General features: G+C 37.6%; 1 protein-coding gene across 1 annotated transcript in view; it reads left to right on the forward strand.

Moving 5' to 3' along the window:
* The window catches only part of LOC120414097 (frizzled-4), an 82,188-nt gene extending 58,948 nt beyond the window's left edge, over nucleotides 1-23,240 (forward strand). Inside the window, exon 3 of the mRNA XM_039575120.2 lies at nucleotides 21,290-23,240. Coding sequence (XP_039431054.1) covers nucleotides 21,290-21,939 — 650 coding nt within the window. The 3' untranslated portion in view covers nucleotides 21,940-23,240. The remainder of the gene's footprint in view (nucleotides 1-21,289) is intronic.
* The last annotated feature ends 1,453 nt before the right edge of the window (nucleotides 23,241-24,693 follow it).

Consider the following 24,693-nt stretch of genomic DNA (forward strand, 5'->3'; position numbering starts at 1 on the left):
ATCCGTCCATCTCCCACGATGTCCGGACGCTCGCTAATGTTCCTGCCAATCTCTTTATGCGTCCAAAACCCCAAGAAGCCAACATCAGGGAACATTACTTATTCCCATCGCGCACCCCGTCATTGTCAGAGGCCGATGCAATCGTTGGTTTGAGCTGAACTTCTTTTTCGCAATACCTGTGTGGAACATTAGCCTTTTATGGATGCCGTCCAAAACGGACCAGTTTTAATGGACGCACTGCCTAGTTTGGCAAACAAGTTTTTCCAACTTTTCTCAATGCTCTCACCGGGCGATAGCTTCAACTTTCCGATGTGTTTATGAACCAGGAGAAGTGATTGCTTCTCATGTTGAACAAATTAAAACATCGCTAATGTGCCACGTGCAGTTGAACATACTAAAACGCACTACATGGGATCATCCAGCAATCAATCAATCCACGGACTCAACTGAGCGTAGCTTTCACCGTACAAAGTGTAGGAAATTCCTCCACGAAGAACCTTAGTAGAACGGTGTTAATGCACTGGTTAAACATGCTGGAAGAAATCACTTTAGGTGAGTTGTGTTTGCCAGCGCTTTCCTACTGTGACTCGAATGACTCCCTGGTCAGGAACTTGTTTGTAGATTTGCTCCCAGCCGACCGATGCGTAGCAATGAGCAATTCCAAATAAACGATCACCGCGAGGAAGATCGATCACTCGAGCGAGGGGTCCACTCTCTTGACTGCGGGGTGGGAGGTGCTACTATTTGTTTGCGTTTTCATAAATATAGTAAACGGTCGACACTCTTTCTGGTTTGCTGGCCAGCTCACGTTTTTTTTTACTCCGCGGTGTAAATATTTGCTGTTTGGTTAGCCTGCTTATTTTACTCTTTCCAACACTGTGGTCCTGCTGGGAAGTGATGGTGTGCTGTTGAAACTGTAGTTTTCAAAAACACATTGTTTGAAAATTATTTACTTTAAATGGAACTACGGGGTTATTCTGTAGGTTCTTTCCAATTGCCGTTTTCATTTTTTTTATAACAAATTTAGTCGTCGTAATCTGGGTGCTGAAAAGACATAATGCGTAACATGATTTCCGAATGATCCTCACTACAACATCATCCTCACACCTGTAAACATAACGTCATGATTCGAAATCCGGACACTTAGTAGAATATCATTTTTGTTATAGCTGGCAAAAAAACATGTAATAAGTTGGAAATCTGGAGTTTTTTTTTTAAAATGACCAATAAACCAAATTTTCAGTTTTTGCTTTTTGGGTGTTTTTTAATACCCCTGACTCAAGGCGGTTCTAAAAACACCCAAAAAGCAAAAACTGGAAATTTGGTTTATTGGACCTTTTCAAAAAAAAAAAAAAAAAAAAAAACTCCAGAAATGTAGAAATATCATCAGGACGTAGTCAGTTTTAAGAAAATGCATGCAAAATATGTCTTTTCTAACTATTTTTCATCAGAATTTTAAAATTAAAATGACTTGTCGTGCTTCGAATCCTGGACACTGATAAAAACTGATTCGAAATCCGGACACTTTTGCTTCGAATTCCGGACACTCGATTTTAATTATGAATCGCACAAATTTGGACTGAAATGTTAGTGAATGGCATTCTTTAGGTCTCAAATAAGCTGTTAACATCAAAACAATCAATAGTTTATATAAAAATTTGCTAGAATTTAAGGAAATCGAAACCATAGGGTACGTTATCCATTAGTGGACCCCTTTCCTATAGTGGACCCTCTGAAGGGTTTTTGATGAAAAATTCAATAAAATCACAATGTCAAGCGTGTTTTTGTCTACAAATCTTTTATTAGGCATGTTCAGCATCATTTTAAACAATGTTGGCTGACATTGACGTGTCCTTTCAGCCCAAATAAGTGTTTTGAGTTCGACATCTGAAATCAGCCATGGCCACTAGCATTTTCACAACAAAACTGCATTTATATTTTATGATTGAATTAACTATCCAATCATTTTTTGACTGATTATTTAACTTCAGCAGGTCGAAATAATGTAATTTTAAGGAACTTTACTAAAATAAAGCGAGGAACTGCTCATTTTCGAGCAAAAATTAGGGGGGTCCAATATAGGACAACGAAAATCCAAACTTTTCCAAAAGTGGACCCCTGTTAAAGTTAAATTAAACTTACAAAAATAAAGAAAACTGTGTATTTAAGCAAAAGTTTCTCTTAAACATACAATGAATGCTTGTTGTAATCAACTTAAACGCATATTTTTTCAATTATGAGTATAAATATAGCTGTTTTGCCTTCCTCACTGAGGTAAGGCTATAATCCTGCTCTAAAAATGAACTTTCTATTAAAAGCTCCTAGACCCACCTTCATGTATACATATCTACTCAGAATCGAAAACTGAACAAATGTCTGTGTGTGTGTATGTGTGTGTGTATGTGTGTGTGTATGTGTGTGTGTATGTATGTATGTGACCAAAATTCTCACTGAGTTTTCTCAGCACTGGCTGAACCGATTTTGATCGAACCAGTTGCATTCGACTTGGTTTAGGGTCCCATACATCGCTATTGGATTGTTTGAAGTTTCGATAAGTAGTTCAAAAGTTATGTATAAAAATATGTTTTCACAAATAACCGGATCTCAATTATATGCATGTAAACGATGTCCGGATCCATCATCCGACCCATCGTTGATTAGGTAATTGAAAGGCCTTTCCAATGAGTCCAAGACATTGAAGATCTGGCAACTCTGTCTCGAGTTATGACCACTTAAGTGATATTTATGTACTTTTTTGTAGCCGGATCTCACTTAAATGTATGTAAACTATGTCCGGATCCATCATCCGACCCATCGTTGGTTAGGTAATTGAAAGACCTTTCCAATAAGTCCAAGACATTGAAGATCTGGCAACCCTGTCTCGAGTTATGACCACTTAAGTGATATTTATGTACTTTTTTGTAGCCGGATCTCACTTAAATGTATGTAAACTATGTCCGGATCCATCATCCGACCCATCGTTGGTTAGGTAATTGAAAGGCCTTTCCAATGAGTCCAAGACATTAAAGATCTGGCAACCCTGTCTCGAGTTATGACCACTTAAGTGATATTTATGTACTTTTTTAAGCCGGATCTCACTTAAATGTATGTAAACTATGTCCGGATCCATCATTCGACCCATCGTTGGTAAGGTAATTGAAAGGCCTTTCCAATAAGTCCAAGACATTGAAGATCTGGGAACCCTGTCTCGAGTTATGACCACTTAAGTGATATTTATGTACTTTTTTGTAGCCGGATCTCACTTAAATGTATGTAAACTATGTCCGGATCCATCATCCGACCCATCGTTGGTAAGGTAATTGAAAGGCCTTTCCAATGAGTCCAAGACATTAAAGATCTGGCAACCCTGTCTCGAGTTATGACCACTTAGGTGATATTTATGTACTTTTTTAAGCCGGATCTCACTTAAATGTATGTAAACTATGTCCGGATCCATCATCCGACCCATCGTTGGTAAGGTAATTGAAAGGCCTTTCCAATAAGTCCAAGACATTGAAGATCTGGCAACCCTGTCTCGAGTTATGACCACTTAAGTGATATGTATGTACTTTTTTGAAGCCGGATCTCAATTATATGCACGTAAACTATGTCCGGATCCATCATCCGACCCATCGTTGGTAAGGTAATTGAAAGGCCTTTCCAATAAGTCCAAGACATTGAAGATCTGGCAACCCTGTCTCGAGTTATGACCACTTAAGTGATATTTATGTACTTATTTTAAGCCGGATCTCACTTAAATGTATGTAAACTATGTCCGGATCCATCATTCAACCCATCGTTGGTAAGGTAATTGAAAGGCCTTTCCAATAAGTCCAAGACATTGAAGATCTGGGAACCCTGTCTCGAGTTATGACCACTTAAGTGATATTTATGTACTTTTTTGTAGCCGGATCTCAATTATATGCATGTAAACGATGTCCGGATCCATCATCCGACCCATCGTTGATTAGGTAATTGAAAGGCCTTTCCAATGAGTCCAAGACATTGAAGATCTGGCAACTCTGTCTCGAGTTATGACCACTTAAGTGATATTTATGTACTTTTTTGTAGCCGGATCTCACTTAAATGTATGTAAACTATGTCCGGATCCATCATCCGACCCATCGTTGGTTAGGTAATTGAAAGACCTTTCCAATAAGTCCAAGACATTGAAGATCTGGCAACCCTGTCTCGAGTTATGACCACTTAAGTGATATTTATGTACTTTTTTGTAGCCGGATCTCACTTAAATGTATGTAAACTATGTCCGGATCCATCATCCGACCCATCGTTGGTAAGGTAATTGAAAGGCCTTTCCAATGAGTCCAAGACATTAAAGATCTGGCAACCCTGTCTCGAGTTATGACCACTTAAGTGATATTTATGTACTTTTTTAAGCCGGATCTCACTTAAATGTATGTAAACTATGTCCGGATCCATCATTCGACCCATCGTTGGTAAGGTAATTGAAAGGCCTTTCCAATAAGTCCAAGACATTGAAGATCTGGGAACCCTGTCTCGAGTTATGACCACTTAAGTGATATTTATGTACTTTTTTGTAGCCGGATCTCACTTAAATGTATGTAAACTATGTCCGGATCCATCATCCGACCCATCGTTGGTAAGGTAATTGAAAGGCCTTTCCAATGAGTCCAAGACATTAAAGATCTGGCAACCCTGTCTCGAGTTATGACCACTTAAGTGATATTTATGTACTTTTTTAAGCCGGATCTCACTTAAATGTATGTAAACTATGTCCGGATCCATCATCCGACCCATCGTTGGTAAGGTAATTGAAAGGCCTTTCCAATAAGTCCAAGACATTGAAGATCTGGCAACCCTGTCTCGAGTTATGACCACTTAAGTGATATGTATGTACTTTTTTGAAGCCGGATCTCAATTATATGCACGTAAACTATGTCCGGATCCATCATCCGACCCATCGTTGGTAAGGTAATTGAAAGGCCTTTCCAATGAGTCCAAGACATTAAAGATCTGGCAACCCTGTCTCGAGTTATGACCACTTAAGTGATATTTATGTACTTTTTTAAGCCGGATCTCACTTAAATGTATGTAAACTATGTCCGGATCCATCATCCGACCCATCGTTGGTAAGGTAATTGAAAGGCCTTTCCAATAAGTCCAAGACATTGAAGATCTGGCAACCCTGTCTCGAGTTATGACCACTTAAGTGATATGTATGTACTTTTTTGAAGCCGGATCTCAATTATATGCACGTAAACTATGTCCGGATCCATCATCCGACCCATCGTTGGTAAGGTAATTGAAAGGCCTTTCCAATAAGTCCAAGACATTGAAGATCTGGCAACCCTGTCTCGAGTTATGACCACTTAAGTGATATTTATGTACTTTTTTAAGCCGGATCTCACTTAAATGTATGTAAACTATGTCCGGATCCATCATTCGACCCATCGTTGGTAAGGTAATTGAAAGGCCTTTCCAATAAGTCCAAGACATTGAAGATCTGGGAACCCTGTCTCGAGTTATGACCACTTAAGTGATATTTATGTACTTTTTTGTAGCCGGATCTCACTTAAATGTATGTAAACTATGTCCGGATCCATCATCCGACCCATCGTTGGTAAGGTAATTGAAAGGCCTTTCCAATGAGTCCAAGACATTAAAGATCTGGCAACCCTGTCTCGAGTTATGACCACTTAAGTGATATTTATGTACTTTTTTAAGCCGGATCTCACTTAAATGTATGTAAACTATGTCCGGATCCATCATCCGACCCATCGTTGGTAAGGTAATTGAAAGGCCTTTCCAATAAGTCCAAGACATTGAAGATCTGGCAACCCTGTCTCGAGTTATGACCACTTAAGTGATATGTATGTACTTTTTTGAAGCCGGATCTCAATTATATGCACGTAAACTATGTCCGGATCCATCATCCGACCCATCGTTGGTAAGGTAATTGAAAGGCCTTTCCAATAAGTCCAAGACATTGAAGATCTGGCAACCCTGTCTCGAGTTATGACCACTTAAGTGATATTTATGTACTTTTTTTAAGCCGGATCTCACTTAAATGTATGTAAACTTTGTCCGGATCCATCATCCGACCCATCGTTGGTAAGGTAATTGAAAGACCTTTCCAATGAATCTAAAACATTGAAGATCTGGGAACCCTGTCTCGAGTTATGACCACTTAAGTGATATTTATGTACTTTTTTGTAGCCGGATCTCACTTAAATGTATGTAAACTATGTCCGGATCCATCATCCGACCCATCGTTGGTAAGGTAATTGAAAGGCCTTTCCAATGAGTCCAAGACATTGTAGATCTGGCAACCCTGTCTCGAGTTATGACCACTTAAGTGATATTTATGTACTTTTTTTAAGCCGGATCTCACTTAAATGTATGTAATCTATGTCCGGATCCATCATCCGACCCATCGTTGGTAAGGTAATTGAAAGGCCTTTCCAATGAGTCCAAGACATTGAAGATCTGGCAACCCTGTCTCGAGTTATGACCACTTAAGTGATATTTATGTACTTTTTTGAAGCCGGATCTCACTTAAATGTATGTAAACTTTGTCCGGATCCATCATCCGACCCATCGTTGGTTAGGTTATTGAAAGGCCTTTCCAATGAGTCCAAAACATTGAAGATATGGGAACCCTGTCTCGAGTTATGACCACTTAAGTGATATTTATGTACTTTTTTGAAGCCGGATCTCACTTAAATGTATGTAAACTATGTCCGGATCCATCATCCGACCCATCGTTGGTAAGGTAATTGAAAGGCCTTTCCAATGAGTCCAAGACATTGAAGATCTGGCAACCCTGTCTCGAGTTATGACCACATAAGTTATACATTGTGTTCTTTTTTTCTGGATCTAAAAAAATGATGAAACCACTCATATACCCATTTTTGGTAAAAAGTGAGGAAGGCATCAACCACATAGATGTGGATTAAGTTAGTTTTTATGTTAAAAGTACCAATATGCTGAAGCCGAAAGAATTTATAATTAATCTTTAGTTAATGGTACTTAACTAAAGCATCATAGTTGCAGCTTGAAATGATATTTTATAATAATAAATCAATAACAAAACATTGTTTTTGAATAAACATGCGTGGTTTTATCAGCAACTGTAAACAAAACTATTGTTTAGTTTCGGTCAATCATTTATGTAATTAATATTGAAAAAATTGCATCAAAATTACTTTTTTAAATTATTTGTATGATTACAGTGGTTTTTGAAACGTTTTCTCGAATCTTTTTCGGAAATAAATGTGTTTAAATGTCTGTTAGGTGTTTTGTTGTTTAAAGCCAAATTTGTTTACAAAACATATTTGTTCATGATGAAAAGTGAGCAAAATCCAATTTTTATTCATTATATCTATTATTAGACCTACACCATGCATCAAAACATCAAATATCGTTTAAATTTGGTATAAAAATAACAGTTTGCCTATAGTGGACCCGGGTCCAAAATCGGATTATGGACCCGGGTCCACTATAGGAAAAGGGGGTCCATAACAGGCAAAAAAAACTTTTTTTTCAAATGGCTATTTTTCTGCTCGAAAACAAAAAAACTGATGAAACAAATACTCAAAATTGTTCAAAACACTCCAGATTCCATTATTTTGTACAAAGGGTTATGAAAAAGTGCTTAAAATATTGAAAATTTGTGAAAAATGTGCTTCGGCTCTACTAGGGGGTCCACTAATGGTTAAAATACCCTAAATTTCTGCTTCGCCTTCGCGGTGCTTCGAAAGCATATGAAATATTTCAAGTGAAATGTTTCGCATTTTTGGTAAACTTTTATTTTTATTGTTTGGCATTAACTACAGCGTTCAAACAAACTTTAAATGAAAGTTGAAGTTGATGATAACACAGTTTTGACATTCAAAATGCGAACTTGTATCCAAATAATTGATAAAACAAGATGAAGTGTCCGGGTTTCCAAGCGTCCGGGAATTCGATTCATGACGTTATACAAAGTATGAAGATATGTTCAAGCTCAAGCGTGACATGATTTTTAATGCTAAAATGATCTATTTTTAAACAATTTAGACATATTGAAATTATAATTTTTGCTGTTAATTTAGTGTTTCGCGATTTTTAAAGCGTACACCAAATGTTGGGAGGTCAAAGAGAGTTTATTTTGGCTTCCGCGTGACGTAAAAAAGCGTAGGAAGCGGGTCATTACTTGTGATTTAGCACACTGAATTACCTGTTAACGGAATTAGATTTTCCGGATGTACAGTGTCCTTTATCAATAAAATTACACTGTCTGTAATAAAAAAGAACATGTATTTTACTAGAAGGAGACCGCAGTGCCAACCATTTGGATGGAACCAATCGACCTAGGACTCCAAAAACTATCACTTCAACAGTTATACAAAATGCCTGTCTCGACATCTACCTTCTTAGAATTTGTTGACTTCAATGCCTCAAAGCTACGACGGTACCGACTTTCATTCTCGGAAAAAAAAAATCGATTTATATTCAATGATCGATTACAATACCTGCTACTTTTGGCGAACATTAAATTGGTTCCACTTTGATAGTTCAATAACGTCATGATTCGAAATCCGGACACTTAGTAGCATATCATTTTTGTTATAGCTGGCAAAATATCATGTAATACGTTGGAAATGTAGAAATATCATCAGGACGTAGTATAAACAGTCAGTTTAAAGAAAATGCATGCAAATTATGTCTTTTCTAACAATTTTTCATCAGAATTTTAAAATTAAAATGACTTGTTGTGCTTCGAATCCCGGACACTGATAAAAGCTGATTCGAAATCCGGACACTTTTGCTTCGAATTCCGGACACTCGAATTTACTTATGAATCGCACAAATTTGGACTGAAATGTTAGTGAATGGCATTCTTTAGGTCTCAAATAAGCTGTTAACATTAAAACAATCGATAGTTTATATAAAAAATTGCTAGAATTTAAGGAAAGGGAAACCATAAATTTCTGCTTTGCCTTCCCGGTGCTTCGAACGCCTATGAAATATTTCAAGTGAAATGTTTCGCATTTTTGGTAAACTTATAATTTTATTGTATTTAATTGTTTTGGCATTAACTACAGCGTTCAAACAAACTTTAAATGAAAGTTAATGTTTCAATTCATCAAATAAAACAGTTTTGACATTCATAATGCAAATTTATATCTAAATAATTGATAAAACAAGATGAAGTGTCCGGGTTTCGAAGCGTCCGGGAATTCGAATCATGACGTTATTGAGGTCACTTTGGGAACCACTATTCAGCACCCAGGTCGTTATATTTGACAGAGTTCGAAAGTTGAGTGATCACTGACAGCGCCGGTCAATATCGTCATTTGGATGCGACCGTCAGTTGACATCAGGGATCTGACACGCATGCAGTTTCCTGAAGTCCCCACCAGAGGCGCTGTCAATATTGTTTACGTATGGTTTTTGAAAAGGTCGTATGAAATAAATACATAATTTTTTTCTCAAATTATGTTTTTTGTTAGTTTCTACCTCGGTTTTCACTTTTTTTGCATATATATGCGAGATAGTTACAAGCATTACGTAATATTTTTACATTTAACATTTATTATTTAGATCAGTAAAACAAAGTTCTACTTGAAAAATAAAACCACACACTGGACTGAACTAAAAACTGAATAGCTTCAGTTTCCTTGAAACAAAATAAAATTTGTTTGATATTTCCTGTCCGTTGTATTAAAATGATCTACGCTTTCAGAATACTAACTAAATTTCTGTCGAAAATGCTTAAAACTAGCTGTAACTGAACACCAAAGTGCTGATATGCCAACCTTAGGTTCTCAATGGAATTATATGCTATTCTGTGAACTAGGGTTCTTGAGATGAAACATAAATCTTTCTGAAGAAAAAAAAAATGAAAAAAGTTTTTATTTGTGTAATTTATGTCCGATGCGCATACGACCTTTTCAAATGCCACGCGCTAAAAACATGGTTCGATCTTGGTTCGATTTTGACTTCACTCGCTTTGTATGTGGATGACAGTCTTGTCGCAACCGTGGTTGACACACAAGAAGTTGACACGAAAGAGCAGGGCTCGTTCGTTGGAACTCTATCGAAATTCCGATCACCTTTACCATGACAGCATTCAATTGACTGCTGTCACCACACTTACCCGTACAAACAAGAGAGTGATAGGAAAAGATAGCAAGAGAATCATGCGTGCAGTCGTGTCGCCCGGCTGTTTCAGTGTTGCGCTCGACGTTCTTTCGTGTCAACTGACGGTCGCATCCAAATGACGATAATGACTGACTCAAATATTAGAAAACATCTGTCAGTGACCGAGTTTTGAGTATTTTTTGTTACGTTGATATTTTTGAATTCAATTCTTGCAATCTTTTGCGTTTTTGATCTGAGAGTTCTGTGTTTTTACCTCATCTTCGATCGGACGATAAATTATCAACAAGCCTGCTCAAAATCGGTTCACCGGACACCGGCCGGTTTTAATATTATTCCGTTCACGCCCCATTAACATGTTGTTTTCGCCCGCAAATCACACCGGCCTGGACGCGTCGCAGACCGCCATCAATGCTGCTGGCCAGCATAGGCCAGCGGACACGATATCAACTTTCAAAAATTCTGCACATGTCGCACTAATGGCAGTAGTTCCCATCGAATTTTTATTAGCGCAATAAAAATTCAAGAAGCGTAACGCGCATGTATCGGGTTACCCTTTGCCGGCTTGGAGGTTACGTTCCCTCGAATATCCCGCCAAAATTCACACGATTTTGTGTGCCTTTCTGATCGAGCTGGGCTGCAGTTTTGCGGCCCGAACAATCTAGATAAATTGAAAAGGTGTGCAATGGCGACATCCCACAATGCACAAAACACCTTCTTCCTTTGAGCCGAAATAAGCAACGTGTGCAGCAGCCTGCATCCTTCTGATTATGTTCGCGCATGAGTGGCCGGCCCCCTAAATCATCGCAGGACAATCCACCGGAGCAGAAAGTGTGAAACGGAAATTCGAGATCAACCTCTTTGAGACCGAGTGCCGCCGCCATGCAGGTACCGCAGCCCTTCTATTGTCGAAGACTTCGGCGAAGAATCTGCCAACACAGCAAGAAAAACTGCTTCCAATTAAACGACGTTTCGAAGGCCGGGCGCGGTCGGTAGCATATTTATGCTGAGCTATGCTAAGAAAAGGCGGCGGCATGGTTCTTAAAGAGGAAACGACCTCATTTGCATCGCCAAGATGAAGATCGGGAGCGCGGCCATTGTTCGATCATCATGGCTCGGACTCCTTGTGGGTATTCCAAGGTTCCACAAAATCGGACCGAAATCAGGAGAAGCTTTTTGTCTTTAAATTTATGATTATGCAGCGGGGCATTGTTTTTGCTCCCTGCACGAGAACAAAGCAATTCTGCAGGACGATTCGGCAGGACTCGGCAGGAGGCAGGTATTGGGCGAGGTGGTTCTACTGTATAAACATGAGAACCCAAACCCGCACCGATCGAAAACGTATAAATCATGGCTTCTTATAACGAGCACACCCCCGCACCCTCGACCTCATTACGTGGACCTTCTGGACCACTAAACTGATGGTTTTGGTTCTGAAAGGTCAATCGATCTGCTTAAAAATAAAAAAATCTAAGTCTTCATGACTTCTACTCAAGACCTAGTTGATCGTGTAAATGTTTTACTTGTTACTTCTCACCTCATCCCACGATAAGCCCCCGAACTGCCCTCCCCTTCTTCCAGATCCCAGTAGATTGATTTGCTGCAGTCACGGCTGGTGACTTGCCCTAACCACACTCTGCTCAGTTCCCTTGTGCATATGCTTCACCCTCAAGAATCTTGACTCCAAAACAGAGAGGATGCATATGTGCAGCACACTCTTTATAACAGCGTTAATTCACTCCTCATTCGGAAATTGATTTATTTCGTATTATTGCGCGATTACACTCTCAGAAGGGACCCCTTCTTCTTGTTTACTGGCCAATGCATCTGCTGCTGCTGCACTAGGAAAGTGTTGAACGTCCTCAAGTGCTTGCAAGCAACAGCAGTTGTTGGTAGGTAGGTACTTCTGAAGTGGATGCTGGGCAGAACCCACCATTTCAACACTTGAAGCACAAGAACAACCCGGATGACCGCCGTAGAGGAGGAACTGGTTTCGGACCCTCACCACACCATCGGTCTGCAAGCGAAGCCCCCTCAGGAATCTCATAAAGCCTTACGAGAGAACGCACGCGGGTTGAGGCATAAATTATGCATTTTTAATGTCCGTTGCACTTTTAACTGCAGTTGCAGTGTGGGGGCTCTGCTCTTCGGAAGGGCGATGTCTGCATATAACGCACCTCGTTCCCGTCTCGCGATGCTGCCGGAGAGGCTGCTGCAGGGGTTCTTCTTGAAAAACTTAAATTTTTTAAATTTATGGCATTGATTTATTTTCAATATTTGCGAAAATAATACATAGATTTGTTTAAAATTCATTTCCCTGTTTAAATTTGTTAACTGATTTTGATTTTTTTTTCTAATTAACTTGATTATTTTAGGTACAGTCCAGACTCGATTATCCGAAGGCCTCGGAAAAATTTCACTTCGGATAATCGAAACTTCTGATAATCGAATCACGAAAAAAAAAAAATCTCGCTGAGCTTAAATATGACCCCTAATCTACGTTAAAGTGATTTACTTTTTTTTTAATCCAAGATGGCGGCCAATATGGCAGAGACGAAGTATTGAAAAAATGCATTTTATTATTTAATAAGCAATTAACTATTCAAATTTGACTAAAATGGGGTCGCAATACTCGAATTTGATGTTTAACACAAGAAAAAGAAAAAAAAAACGATTTTTTTTGTTCGTGACTCGATTATCTGAAGTCCCATACAAACCTTCGGATAATCGAACTTCGGATAATCGAAACTTCAGATAATCGAGGATTCGGATAATCGAGTCTGGACTGTATAGTTCAGGCTCAATTATCCGAAAGTTTCTAGATAATTTTATAAATAAAAATCATGGATTCTTTTGTTTTCTATATTTTATTTATTTACTTTTCAGTCAAATTTGAGTAGTTGATTGCCTGTTGCGTTATCAAATGCATTTTCTCAATATTTTATTTCTGCCATTTTGGCCTCCAACATTTTTTTAGATTTCAGTCTAGAATCAAAAATTGAAGGTTTAACCAAATTAACCAAAAATTTTTATATTTTTCCAAAAGAACATTTTTTGAAAAAGCAGCTTTTTTAAGTTTATGATCTTTACAAGACATTTCTTATCTTGAGACCAAGGGTCCTGATTGCTCAAAATCAACCACTCCATTCGCGAGCACAAATAGCAGGCGACGCGATACTGTCCTGATGAATTCCTACCGTTTGTCACTCTATCACCATTCGCTCCCGAACACTCTCTTTTCTACTCTCCTTCTCTCTCTGATCGGCTCAGTCTCCAAACGGCTCAGGCAGGCCGAACGTCACCGATCACTCTGAACTGAAAACATTTTTTCTCTGATGCGCTGCGTTATACTCATTGATTGGGGTTGCCTAAAATCAATGTTATCAATTAAATTGTGCATTTATTTTGATTTCATAACATTATAGGCACCATTCAAAGAAACATCCACCAAGAAAAAATCAAATTGATGGCAAACTGAGGGCGTGAAGACAAAAAGACTGCCACGCTGGCATTTTGTGAGAGTGGATCTTCGCTGAGCATGGTAGTGTGTGAGTGTCGTCGAGCGACGGAGTAGGCAAATATTTTCACGATGTATTTGTTCGCTGAGTGAACAGTTCGGGCCACTCGCTGGCTGCTTGCGAGACTCATTCGCTCATGAATGCTAGCGGGTTGGAATAGGCGACGAATGGATAGGCGATGAGTGAGTGGTTTCTGTTCATTGAACCGAAAATCAGGACCCTTGCTTGAGACATTATTTGACCCGAAATGACTGACAAAATAGCTGTTTTTGAAAACAGCTTTTGAAAAAAATGCTTTTTAACTTTTTTGATTGGGCCGTTACAAATATAATACAAATGGGTCATCCGTCAACTCACACAGCAGTTGCCCTGACCCCTCTTCGATTTAGGTGAAACTTTGTCTTAAGGGGTAACTTTTGTCCCTGATCATGAATCCGAAATCCTTTTTTGATATCTGGTGACTGAGGAGCGGTACGACCCCTTCTATTTTCAAACATGTGAAAAAAGAGGTATTTTTCAATAATTTGCAGCCTGAAATGGTGATGAGATGGAAATTTGGTGTCAAAGGGACTTTAATGTAAAATTGGACGCCCAATTTGAAGGCGTACTCAAAATAAAAAAAAAACGGATATTTCATTGAAAAAATACTGAAAAAGTTTTAAAAACTCTGCCGTTTTTCGTAACTTAGCTGTATTTTTTTTTTGGAAGATGTCATTTTAATGGAAATTTAATGTACAAAATATTTTTTTAAAGAATTTCAATGGAAATAGAAGCCTAATCAGCTGAAAATAATTTAAAATGTATTTTCCTGTGTTAACAATAAAATTTTTGGGCTCATTTAAAAATATTTAGATTTTTGGCGAAATTCCGATGTGCAATGCCGCAAAAAGTTTTTTTTTACGTTTTTTTGGTGATGCTGGATATTTTGAAAATTAATGATTGAAAAGCATTTATACTAGTTGTAAATGCATTTTAACACACTTCTTTCATGTTGAATTATAATTTTTATTTATTTGTTTTTTATTTCTTTGAGGGACATAAACTAAAAAAAAAAACATTTAGTTCATTTTAGGTTTTTACAAGACATTTCTTATCATGAGGTATTATTTAACGCTAAATAACTTGGCAAAATTTATTTCAGAATAAAAAATTACAAACAGATAAATCATTAGAAATTATTTTTTTAACAATTTGCAGACAATTTAAAATAAAATATTTTTGAATACCTACTTGAACATTTAGCAACATAAAATTCTATTTAACTTAATCATTTTTTTTTATATTTTCCTCAAATCGTCCAGATTTCGAAGTTATAATATATAAAGTAAAATCAATAACATAAAAAAACAGTCCTGACTTGATTATCAGAAGTCCTTGGAAAAAAATCACTTCGGATAACCGAATGACGAAAAAATGTTTGTTTCGCCGTCTTATTTTTGATTGTTGATTTGAATATGACCCTCAAACTACTCTGAAGTGATTTAGAATTTTTAAATCCAAGATGGTGTCAAAAATGGTGGAGATGAAATATTAAAAAATGCATTTTTCAATTTAATAGGCAATTAACCACCCAAATTTGACTAAAATGATTGTTTCAAAATTTTAAAAAATCTTATATTTCCTTACTTTCAACATGCTGTTTTTTTAATTCAAATTTATTGTTTTATTTTTTTTAAATAATTTGTATAGTTATGACAAAGTTGATTTAATTAATTAATTTATTTTGATTTTCATTTTCCTATTGCTTGAAAGATTTTCAAAAACAAAATCATGTTTGTATCATCAACAAGAACTTCAGTCTTAACAGGTACTGCATTTTTTAAAGCTCTTAGAACATAAAATTTATAAATAGATCCAACAAAATTAAAAATAATTTGCCAATTGTTAATTTGTTCTAAATAATTGTCAAAACCACTTTTCCCAAGTCGACCCATGTTTACTGATTCACCCCAGTTTTGGTTTACCAATTTAAATTTTCAATGATTCTTGAAAATACCGTTTGAATTTCTCATAATACACAATGAGATTTTTGTATTTTGAAAATACTTTTTGTGTTTTTATAAATACTGTAAAACTTGAAAACGCTAAAAGTCAAAAGGTAATAAAAGGAATTGGTAGAATGAGCCAAATGTTGTCGGAAATAAACATAAACTAATCAAGACAAATGCAAATAAAAAGGCTAAAAACGAAACAGTAAAAACATAAAACAAGAAAAGGTAAGTTTTTGGTACAACGAAAGTTACTTTTTGTTTTTTTTTCGAAAGTTATTCAAAATCTTAAATAAGAAACAATTTTTTTTGGAGAAAAAAAATGAAATAACAAGAGACTTTTTTTTAAGATGGTGGTTTACTTTTGGATTGCTGAACATTCTAATGGTTTTCGGCAAAACTTTTATGCAAGATTTTTTTCTCAAAATAAACCATTTTATTTTGAAATCAACAATAATTCTGGCAATAATACCTTAGGAACCCCTGCCCAAGCTCCTCAAGGTGAGGCCAACGAGAAAAGTTAATGCAAGATTTTATGCTTGTTGCTGCTGGTCGATCTTCACCATATTCTTGCTGTTGTTGGTGTTGTTCCGTTCCAGCAGTCTCCTTGTCCGAATAAAACTTGTACGCGCAGAAGACGAAGTGTTGAACGAGCGAATTTATAATCTGCACGATAGGTAATCGAAATGGTGGTGGTCGTCGTTGTAGCACATACGAGTCTGTGCAGTTGATAAGGGAAACTGTGAAATTGTGCTCCAGGGGGCTTTCAGGCGTTTTCCAACATTGTTGAGGTCGACAGAAGGGTTCTCCCGGTGCTGCTACCGGGTGAGAGATGTAGGTAGTTTAGGGTAATTGTCGCGGGCGGCGGCTGAGCAACGGAACAAGGGTCGAGCTTGTTGGAGTAATTGATTGATTGAGCACATAATCGATTTCGATCAGTACTGACGCTTGGAAAGTGCGAAGGAAGCGGGAGTTTCTGCACAGAGGAAATTGCAAAACATTCACTCATTTACTGGTTGATGGATACTTAAGATGGATAGGGTTTGGCCCTAAAGTACTTAAGTAAAATACTTTCAAATCGATGTTACGATGGTCAATTTACTGCTGATTACTTTGTATTCGTTCTTATCTTTGACAACTAATGCATTTTTATCAACATTGTTGCACTTTGTAAATTTCAGCTAAATTTTTCCCAAGCGATCGAAAGTGGTCACACATTTTCAAGCCAAAAGAGTGAAACAAAAACTGGCGCGCAACAAATTTGCCACATGTGGCCCAGGTTGGTCACGTTTTCCCGCGCAGCTCCGATTTAAACCGCGTCCCTGTATCCAATTGCAGTGCAAATACCTTCCCACCAACCGAACACGAGAGATGAAAATGGTTTGCTGGCAATTGAAATTGAATTTATTTGCGCAACTGCATAGCAAGAAAATGCAATTTATTGTAATGTATTTAAATTGTGGCCTGGCAAAGAGGGAAAGAAGAAAGATTTGGCGCTCAATTTAAATTCGCTTGATTTGGAGTGAAAACAACGATAACCGAAAAGGGGGTAAACTTTTGGTCGAGATGCACTTATGGGCACAAAATGCACATTGTTGCTGGAGTTGCTTTTCTTGTTTGGGTGCAGTTTATGAGAAATGAAGGAAAAAATAACAATATGGAAATAATAAAGAAAGCAACCACCTTCGTTAGCAGTATAATTCATGACCCTGGTAAAGTCATTTGCAATGCGAGAAAATGACAACAACAGAAAAATGTGGCAAAAATAAGCAAATGTTGGAAGCGAAAATTCACTTATACTGGCAGCATTGCGCTGTAACCAACCACTCGATTAGTGGTGTGCTGTTCGGAAATTTGAAATGGTCGTAAAGTTGGAATGAATATGAACTCGAGCTGGGAACTTATTTTCAGTGTATATGCTCCCCAAGTGCATTCAGATGTCGACTGTCTAATGCAATTTTGAAGTAAGAGGATTATTGGTTTTTAGTTCAGAAGTGTAAATAGTTTTTTTCAATTAAGTTTTCTCAAATCAAATAATTTTTATTTTTATTTTTTTATGTTTATTGGCTGAAACTTTGTTAGTAAAATTAGAAGTGTTTTTTCTTCCGAGGACTTCCGATAATCGAGTCCGGACTGACTTTCTTTATGATCAAAGAGGCCATTTCGCATAAAATGATATGGGTAATTCTCCGCCAACTCATACGAAATCGGGAAAAATTGCCCCGACCCCTCTTCGATTTGCGTGAAACTTTGTCCTAACGGGGTAACTTTTGTCCCTGATCATGAATCCGAGGTCCGTTTTTTGATATCTCGTGATGGAGGGGCGGTACGACCCCTTCCATTTTTGAACATGCGAAAAAAGAGGTTTTTTCAATAATTTGCAGCCTGAAACGGTGATGAGATAGAAAATTGGTGTCAAAGGAACTTTTATGTAAAATTAGACGCCCGATTTGATGGCGTATTCAAAATTCCGAAAAAAACATATTATTCATCGAAAAACAAAAATAGAGAAAGTTTTAAAAACTCTGCCATTTTCCGTTTCTTGACTGTAAAAAAAACTGGAACATGTAATTTTAAGGGAAATTTAATGTACTTTTTGAATCTACATTGACCCAGAAGGGTACTTTGTTCATTTAAAACAAAATATTTCATTTTGAAATTTCGTGTTTTTTCAAACTTTGCAGGGTTATTTTTTTAGAGTGTAACAAAGTGATTTTACGAAAAAAAGTTTTGAAAAAGTTACTTTATGCGTTTCTCTTTGTTTTTTTTCCGTCAAAAAAAAGTTACCTCTTAGGACAAAGTTTCACGCAAATCGAAGAGGGGTCGGGGCAACTGCTGTGTGAGTTGGCGGAGAATTACCCATATAGTTCATATCTTGAGACCGGATTTTGTGACCGATTTGGCAAAGTTGTAGGTAACGCAGTTGGTACACAGCCTCTTTGATCGTGGAGATGGTCCAGTGGAGAAGTATCAGCAAAAATGAAAATCAAAAATCGTTGTTTGCAGTCTTTGAGAATAACAGAAGTAAAATTTTTCTCCTAAAAAATGTTGCTGAAAATTCTTTCATAAACACAGAAACAAACTCATTGTTATAGGCTTAAAAAATCTAGATTTGAAATTAACTTCCACAGATATTAATAAAAATAAACCAATTTGATTTAAAACAAATTTTCAGAGATTTTATCATAGATCCATCATATTCATTCTTTGAAGATTATACCAATAAAGCTTTATTATAAAGGATATAAATATACCCGTAAAATAAATATGATGTTTACTGAAAAAAAAAAACAATTGCTTGAAAACCTTTTGCGCAGTGCAGCTCACTCACATAATGATATATATATTTTTTTTTAATCTACAGATTAATGAAAACTTTTGTCTGGTTTTTCCAACATTTCCATAAAAAATGAATAACTGCGACTATTTTCAAAAAAGTCGAAAAAATCAGTATTGATTTAAAGAATTATAACTCGGTCAAAGTTTTTTTTTGCACATTCTGGGAATTTCTGAAAAGTTGGCATTTTATGTCCCCTAAAACATATCAGAAAAAAATAAATAGTGTTTTTTGAAAATCAAGTTTTAGTGACAAAAATTGAAATTAAAATTCACAAAAAATTACCTTGTATCCTTTTTATCAGTGTAGTCCTTATCCATACCTATAACTTTGCCGAAGAAACCAAAATGATCAAAACATTCGTTCAAAAGATACAGATTTTTGAATTTTCATATATCATTTTTGTATGGACAGCTGCCTAAATTTGTATGGAAAATTATATGGACAAACTAATGATGCAAAATGGCTTCCAAAAATTAAAAAAGTTTCAGCCGAATTAAAAAAAAATTAAAATTAAAAAAAATACCAATTTCGTAAAGAATTGCTCATTATACAACAAATCAGGTATTTTTCCTATCGTTTTAGTGTCTTCGACAAAAAAGGATTGTTCAATTTTTGAACAAACCCAAACTTGTACGCTATATTTTCAGATCTAGGGGCTATTCATATGTTACATAACGTGCATAGATTTTTGGAATTCTGATCCCCTCCCTCCATCTCTGACTGAAGTGAAGGGGACTCTTATGGAAAATTTTTAGATGTTTTCAGGTGTTTGTGGATGACCCATCCAAAATGACGAGGGGAACATCGATGCATTATATTTTCAAAACAAAACATGAAAATAATTTAAAATTAAATATTTCCCTTTAAATATCGTATGACATCAAATTGCATGAAAACTTGAACATGAATTTTTAAAGCTTTTCAATTAAATACAACTGAATTGAATGACAAATGTTTTGAATGTTCAAAAACATACGACCTCACTCTTTCCCCCTTGTTTTCAGAACTAGGGGCTATTCATATATTACATAACGTGCCAAAAGTTTTGAAGTTCTGTTCCCCCTTTCATTTGTGGCGTGCCTAGACTCTGACAGAAGTGAAGGGGACTTTTATGGGGAAATTTTAGATTAAGGTGTTTGTGGATAACCCACAACTGGGATAATCAAAATGACAGAGGAAACATCGATGCAAAATATTTATAAAATAAAAATAAATTAATATTAAATTTTTCCCTTTAAATATCGTTTGATATCAAATTTCATGAAAACTTATAAATTAATTTCTGTTTGTTGATATTCATGTTTGTATCCGCAAACATGATAAGGAACTTATGGGGTAAATAGGGACCCACGGGACAATTATGCGTAGAAACAAAAAAAAAAACGGTCGAAAAAATTCAATCGCGTTTTTCTCAGTTGACTTTTTTTGAACATGGGACAATTATGCGTAGAACGGCAGTGCAACCCAGTTATCGAGTACCCAGTTAAACAACTACCAGATACCGAACAAGTACTGTACTAATCCTCTTTTTTCTCAATGTAATTTTCAAACGGTCCTTAATGAGTTTCAGTGTATTTATTCTATACTAATGGAGACGCTTGGTATACTAAATAAAAATTGAAAAAAATGATTAAAAAAATACTTTTTTTGAAAGTTTATGCTTTCCAAAGGTAGAAGAACAGTAAAGCATTTTGAAACACGTCATGTAATAAGACTCATTAACAAAACAATTAAAATATACTTGAGCCACCATGCGCCTACTCCCATGGTATTTTATATGGGAATTTTCTGAAAACGCAATTTTCACCGATAGAATATTTTGAATCGAACATATTCTTAATCAGAAATGTGAAACACAACTTTCTACGTATAAATCTTCCATGGGTGTTTACTTGCTCACTTTTATTTGAGCTATTTATTACTTTGGAACAGTCAAAAACACTTTATGAAAGCTGTAATTCATGATCAAAGTGCTGATAGGCCGATTATAGAAATAGGCTGAAAAAGGGTATAGTTCCCCAACTTGTCTCCTGGATCACTCCTTCTCTTTGATGGCCAGGCCAACTGCGTAAAGTTTACCGCAAAGATGAATTGTTGAAATAAATTGAGTTTGAGTTTTATCGTTCAAACAATAATGTATTGTTCATGTTTTTGTTTAATATCGGATATCATAAAGTTAGACTAATTATAATACATAAAACAAGTCTTAAACATTTAGCTTATGTCATTGCACATGTTTTGAATGTTCCCTTACTTCTTAAAATTTATGACAATTAAGCTTGAGTTTTTCATTTATATTTTTTTCTCTTTCTTTCCAGGATCCTGCTTCATCGGCAACCAATCGGACCGCGCCCTCCTCGGCTTCGTGGTCGTACCCCTACTAACCTACTGGGTCATTGGCTCGGGCTACCTCTTCACGGCGTACCTCCGCAAGCGCTCCTCCTCAGCCCTACTCGTCAACAACCTGCCGGTCCACATCAACGGCATGGGCAAGTTCCTGTTCATCTACTCGGTGCCCAGCTTCCTGCTGCTGGTGATCATGTTCTACGAGTTCGCCTACCGGGAGAACTGGCTGAACGTGCCGCATCCCTCGCTGGAGCCGGCATCTTCCGGCAAGGCACCGATTTGGCCGTTTATCCTGCGCGCCGTCATCGAGCTGCTGGTGGGCGTGCTCGCTTCGGCGTGGGCCGTCGGTCCCCGGATAGCCGGGCTGTGCCGCAGCAAGATCAACAACCAGGTGTACAAGGCGCCGAACGCGGCCAATTGCAAGTTTAGCGGCTCGCCGTACTCGGCCGCCTCGTACCAGACGGTGTGCCCGCAGAACTCGCTGGTTTCGGTGTCGATCGGGAAGGTTCCGCCGCGGCACGCCCGCAAGTACCCGTCGCACTCGCACATCAACCGGAAGCCGCGCACCTACAAGGCGTCCTCGCAAACGATGAGCCTGACGGGGAACGAGACGGTGCTTTGAGGGGGTTCAGGCTGTTAAAGGTTGTGTAAATTGTCGAAGGAAAGGGAGCCAAAACAGGGAATCGATGAAAGCACGGTCCGTGTTGACGTGCAATGTGATATTAATTTTAAGGCAAAAATCAAGTTTAAATTATTTTATTTGGATATTTTATGTGTTTTTTCTTCGTGGATCGTGTCGCTGTACATAACAGCAGTGGATGTAGGCTAGCCCGAAACGACTGTGTATTTCGTGAGGGGTGTAACGAAGTGGTTACCCCTGGCCGATGATTGATACTTAAGGAAAGTTTAATTATATGTTGCTGGAAAAGGATACACAACAACTTGCAGAGCGACGAAACGACGCGTCTCGTGAGTCTTTTCAAGATGAGAAGAAGAACTCCAGAAAACAAGGTCTTAACCGCGGTAACGGAATGAATAATTTACATGCCGAGTGGTATCTCTCCCTCCAAATTGACCAGGACGGACAAGGATGACGTGAAGACAAGTCGTCAACCGGTCGTTGTGCGGGTCGTAAATTGGCCATGGCGTGAGGAGCTGTTAAACGACTCGATGGCGGAGAAAATTTTCGGCGATCGCAAGTAAATTCCGCGACGTCGTTTGTGGAGACGAGATCCCAATTGTTTCATGATCCGCTGAATAAGGTGCTTCGGGTACCTTACCGGCCATAACTTGCGCGATGGTGGCGGCGGCGTCGGCGATCGCGTCGAACCGATTACGCCAAAAATGGTGTGGAAGAAGAGATGAGAAAGCTTGTAAAAGCAAGATAAAATAAGAAATATACGGCACCTCGTCGGTCACTTCGGCCTGGCCATTTCTGCGTGTGTGATGGGTGTCTCGTTTGTGGCCAATATTGGCAGCAGCGCCTGTTGAAAGCCCCCTCTGCGGGCGAGATCGAGCGCGTTGGGAGACGCGCATTTCTCGAATATAATCGATTTTTGATTGGATTTTTGCGCTCCTCTCTTGGACGGGTGCGAGCGAGCGAGCGATGTGACGGAACCATAACAATAATTTATGATTAAAATTTTTACGATAATGTTGGTAAATAAATAAATAAAACTTTAACTACGCTGAACGGTGGCGGTGGTGGAGGCGACGAGTTGGTTTGGGGTGGGCTAAAAGGGAGTGCACATGTGCAACATAACGAGCAAGCATATCTTAATGAAAGGGTGGGTTGCGCGCGAAAATGCACACCGCTTTTTGTCGTGGTTGCATGTAAAATAATGCAAAATTGCATATGATCTACATATCGATGACGGGTTCATTTGCTAAACCCTTGAATGTGAGACATGGTCACCAATACTAACTTATTTTGGATCTATCGTGGCTATTTTAGAGGAAAAAAATTCTTGTCAGCTGAGAAAAAAAACATCAAAAACAAAAAATAAAAAAATATAAATATTGAAATAACTAGCCATAGTTTAAACATTTAAATGAAAAAAGTGTTATAAAATGCATTAAACACTTGTTAAGTTGTTTACAATCATTGGTTTTCAAAAAATGTAAGATTTTACGAAAACAAACATTGTAGCGAAATAAAACTCTGCGATAATAAGCATCGAAAATTAGAAAAAAAATCAAGAGATTTTTTAATCAACCCAAACATGCTACAAATGATTCTGAACGCAGGGGAATGCATTTTAAATTGATTTCAACTGATTGCACTTAAATTTCCATTGAAATTTTGAATTGTTTTGAAAAAATATGTTCTGTCCCCCTGACTTTAACCCTCTACAACCCAACCCCGCCTTTAGACGGGCTTCGATCTAAAAAATTGCCAAACATAAATTTATCAACCATAAACATAAATTTATCAACCGATTTTTCATGTTTGAAAAACGAACTCTTAAAATTTTAGAAAATTTTAGTATTGGATGCTTGACTTGTTTTATGTAACTTTGCCAACGTATTAAAAAATGGAATTTTTTTTATGAGTCAACTTTGACTGTGTTTTTTACTAACATTTCCTTTATTTCAAGTATAAAAAGTATGCAGTAATTTTTATAGTGTCCCATTTTTTTACAATTTCAATGATGGTGGTACCTTCCATCGGATGAGGAAGTAAAATGTCGGTCCCGGCCTTGGTTGTTAGGCCGTTAAGTCATTCCAGGTGTAGGTGTCGTCTCCATAAGGGGATGGCGTCGCTATTTTTAGACCACATTTTCCATTTTTTCTCATCGAAACCGACAACTTTATCGACTTCATTTTGCTGGGCGAGATAGGACGCCGTCTATTTTTAGACGATGACTCAGCACTTTTCCACTCTTGCACTTCAAAAAACCAGATGGCAGCACGATGTAACGCCACGTCCCTATGCCATAAGTACAAACAACACACCAAACTGCCCACCATTGAAAAAACGGCTAATATCCACTTTTGGCAAAAACGAGATATTAGCACCAGGTGGTAGAGGATGTTCCAACGCACCTCCTGGAACTTGAATTTTACTGAAATAGTGTTTAGACTTGGCTGCCGATGCGAAAAACCAAACGGCTAATATGCCACTCTTATGGGAAATTGCCTTGACGGAGATTTTGTGACAAACACTAAAACGCGTTTTTCTCGGAATACTTGATTTGGCATAATAGCCGAATTTTCAATTATGGGCAGCAAACCAAGCCTACTCCGGTGGAATCGCTGGCGGCGGTTGGACTCGCAATCCAAAGGTCGTCAGTTCAAACACTGGGGTGGAAGGTTCCTTGGAGTAGAAAGAGGTTTGGGTGCTCTCCCCATTCAAGCCTTCGGACTCCTAGGTTCG

The sequence above is a fragment of the Culex pipiens genome, chromosome 2, assembly GCF_016801865.2.
Source record: "Culex pipiens pallens isolate TS chromosome 2, TS_CPP_V2, whole genome shotgun sequence".
Taxonomy (NCBI): domain Eukaryota; kingdom Metazoa; phylum Arthropoda; class Insecta; order Diptera; family Culicidae; genus Culex; species Culex pipiens.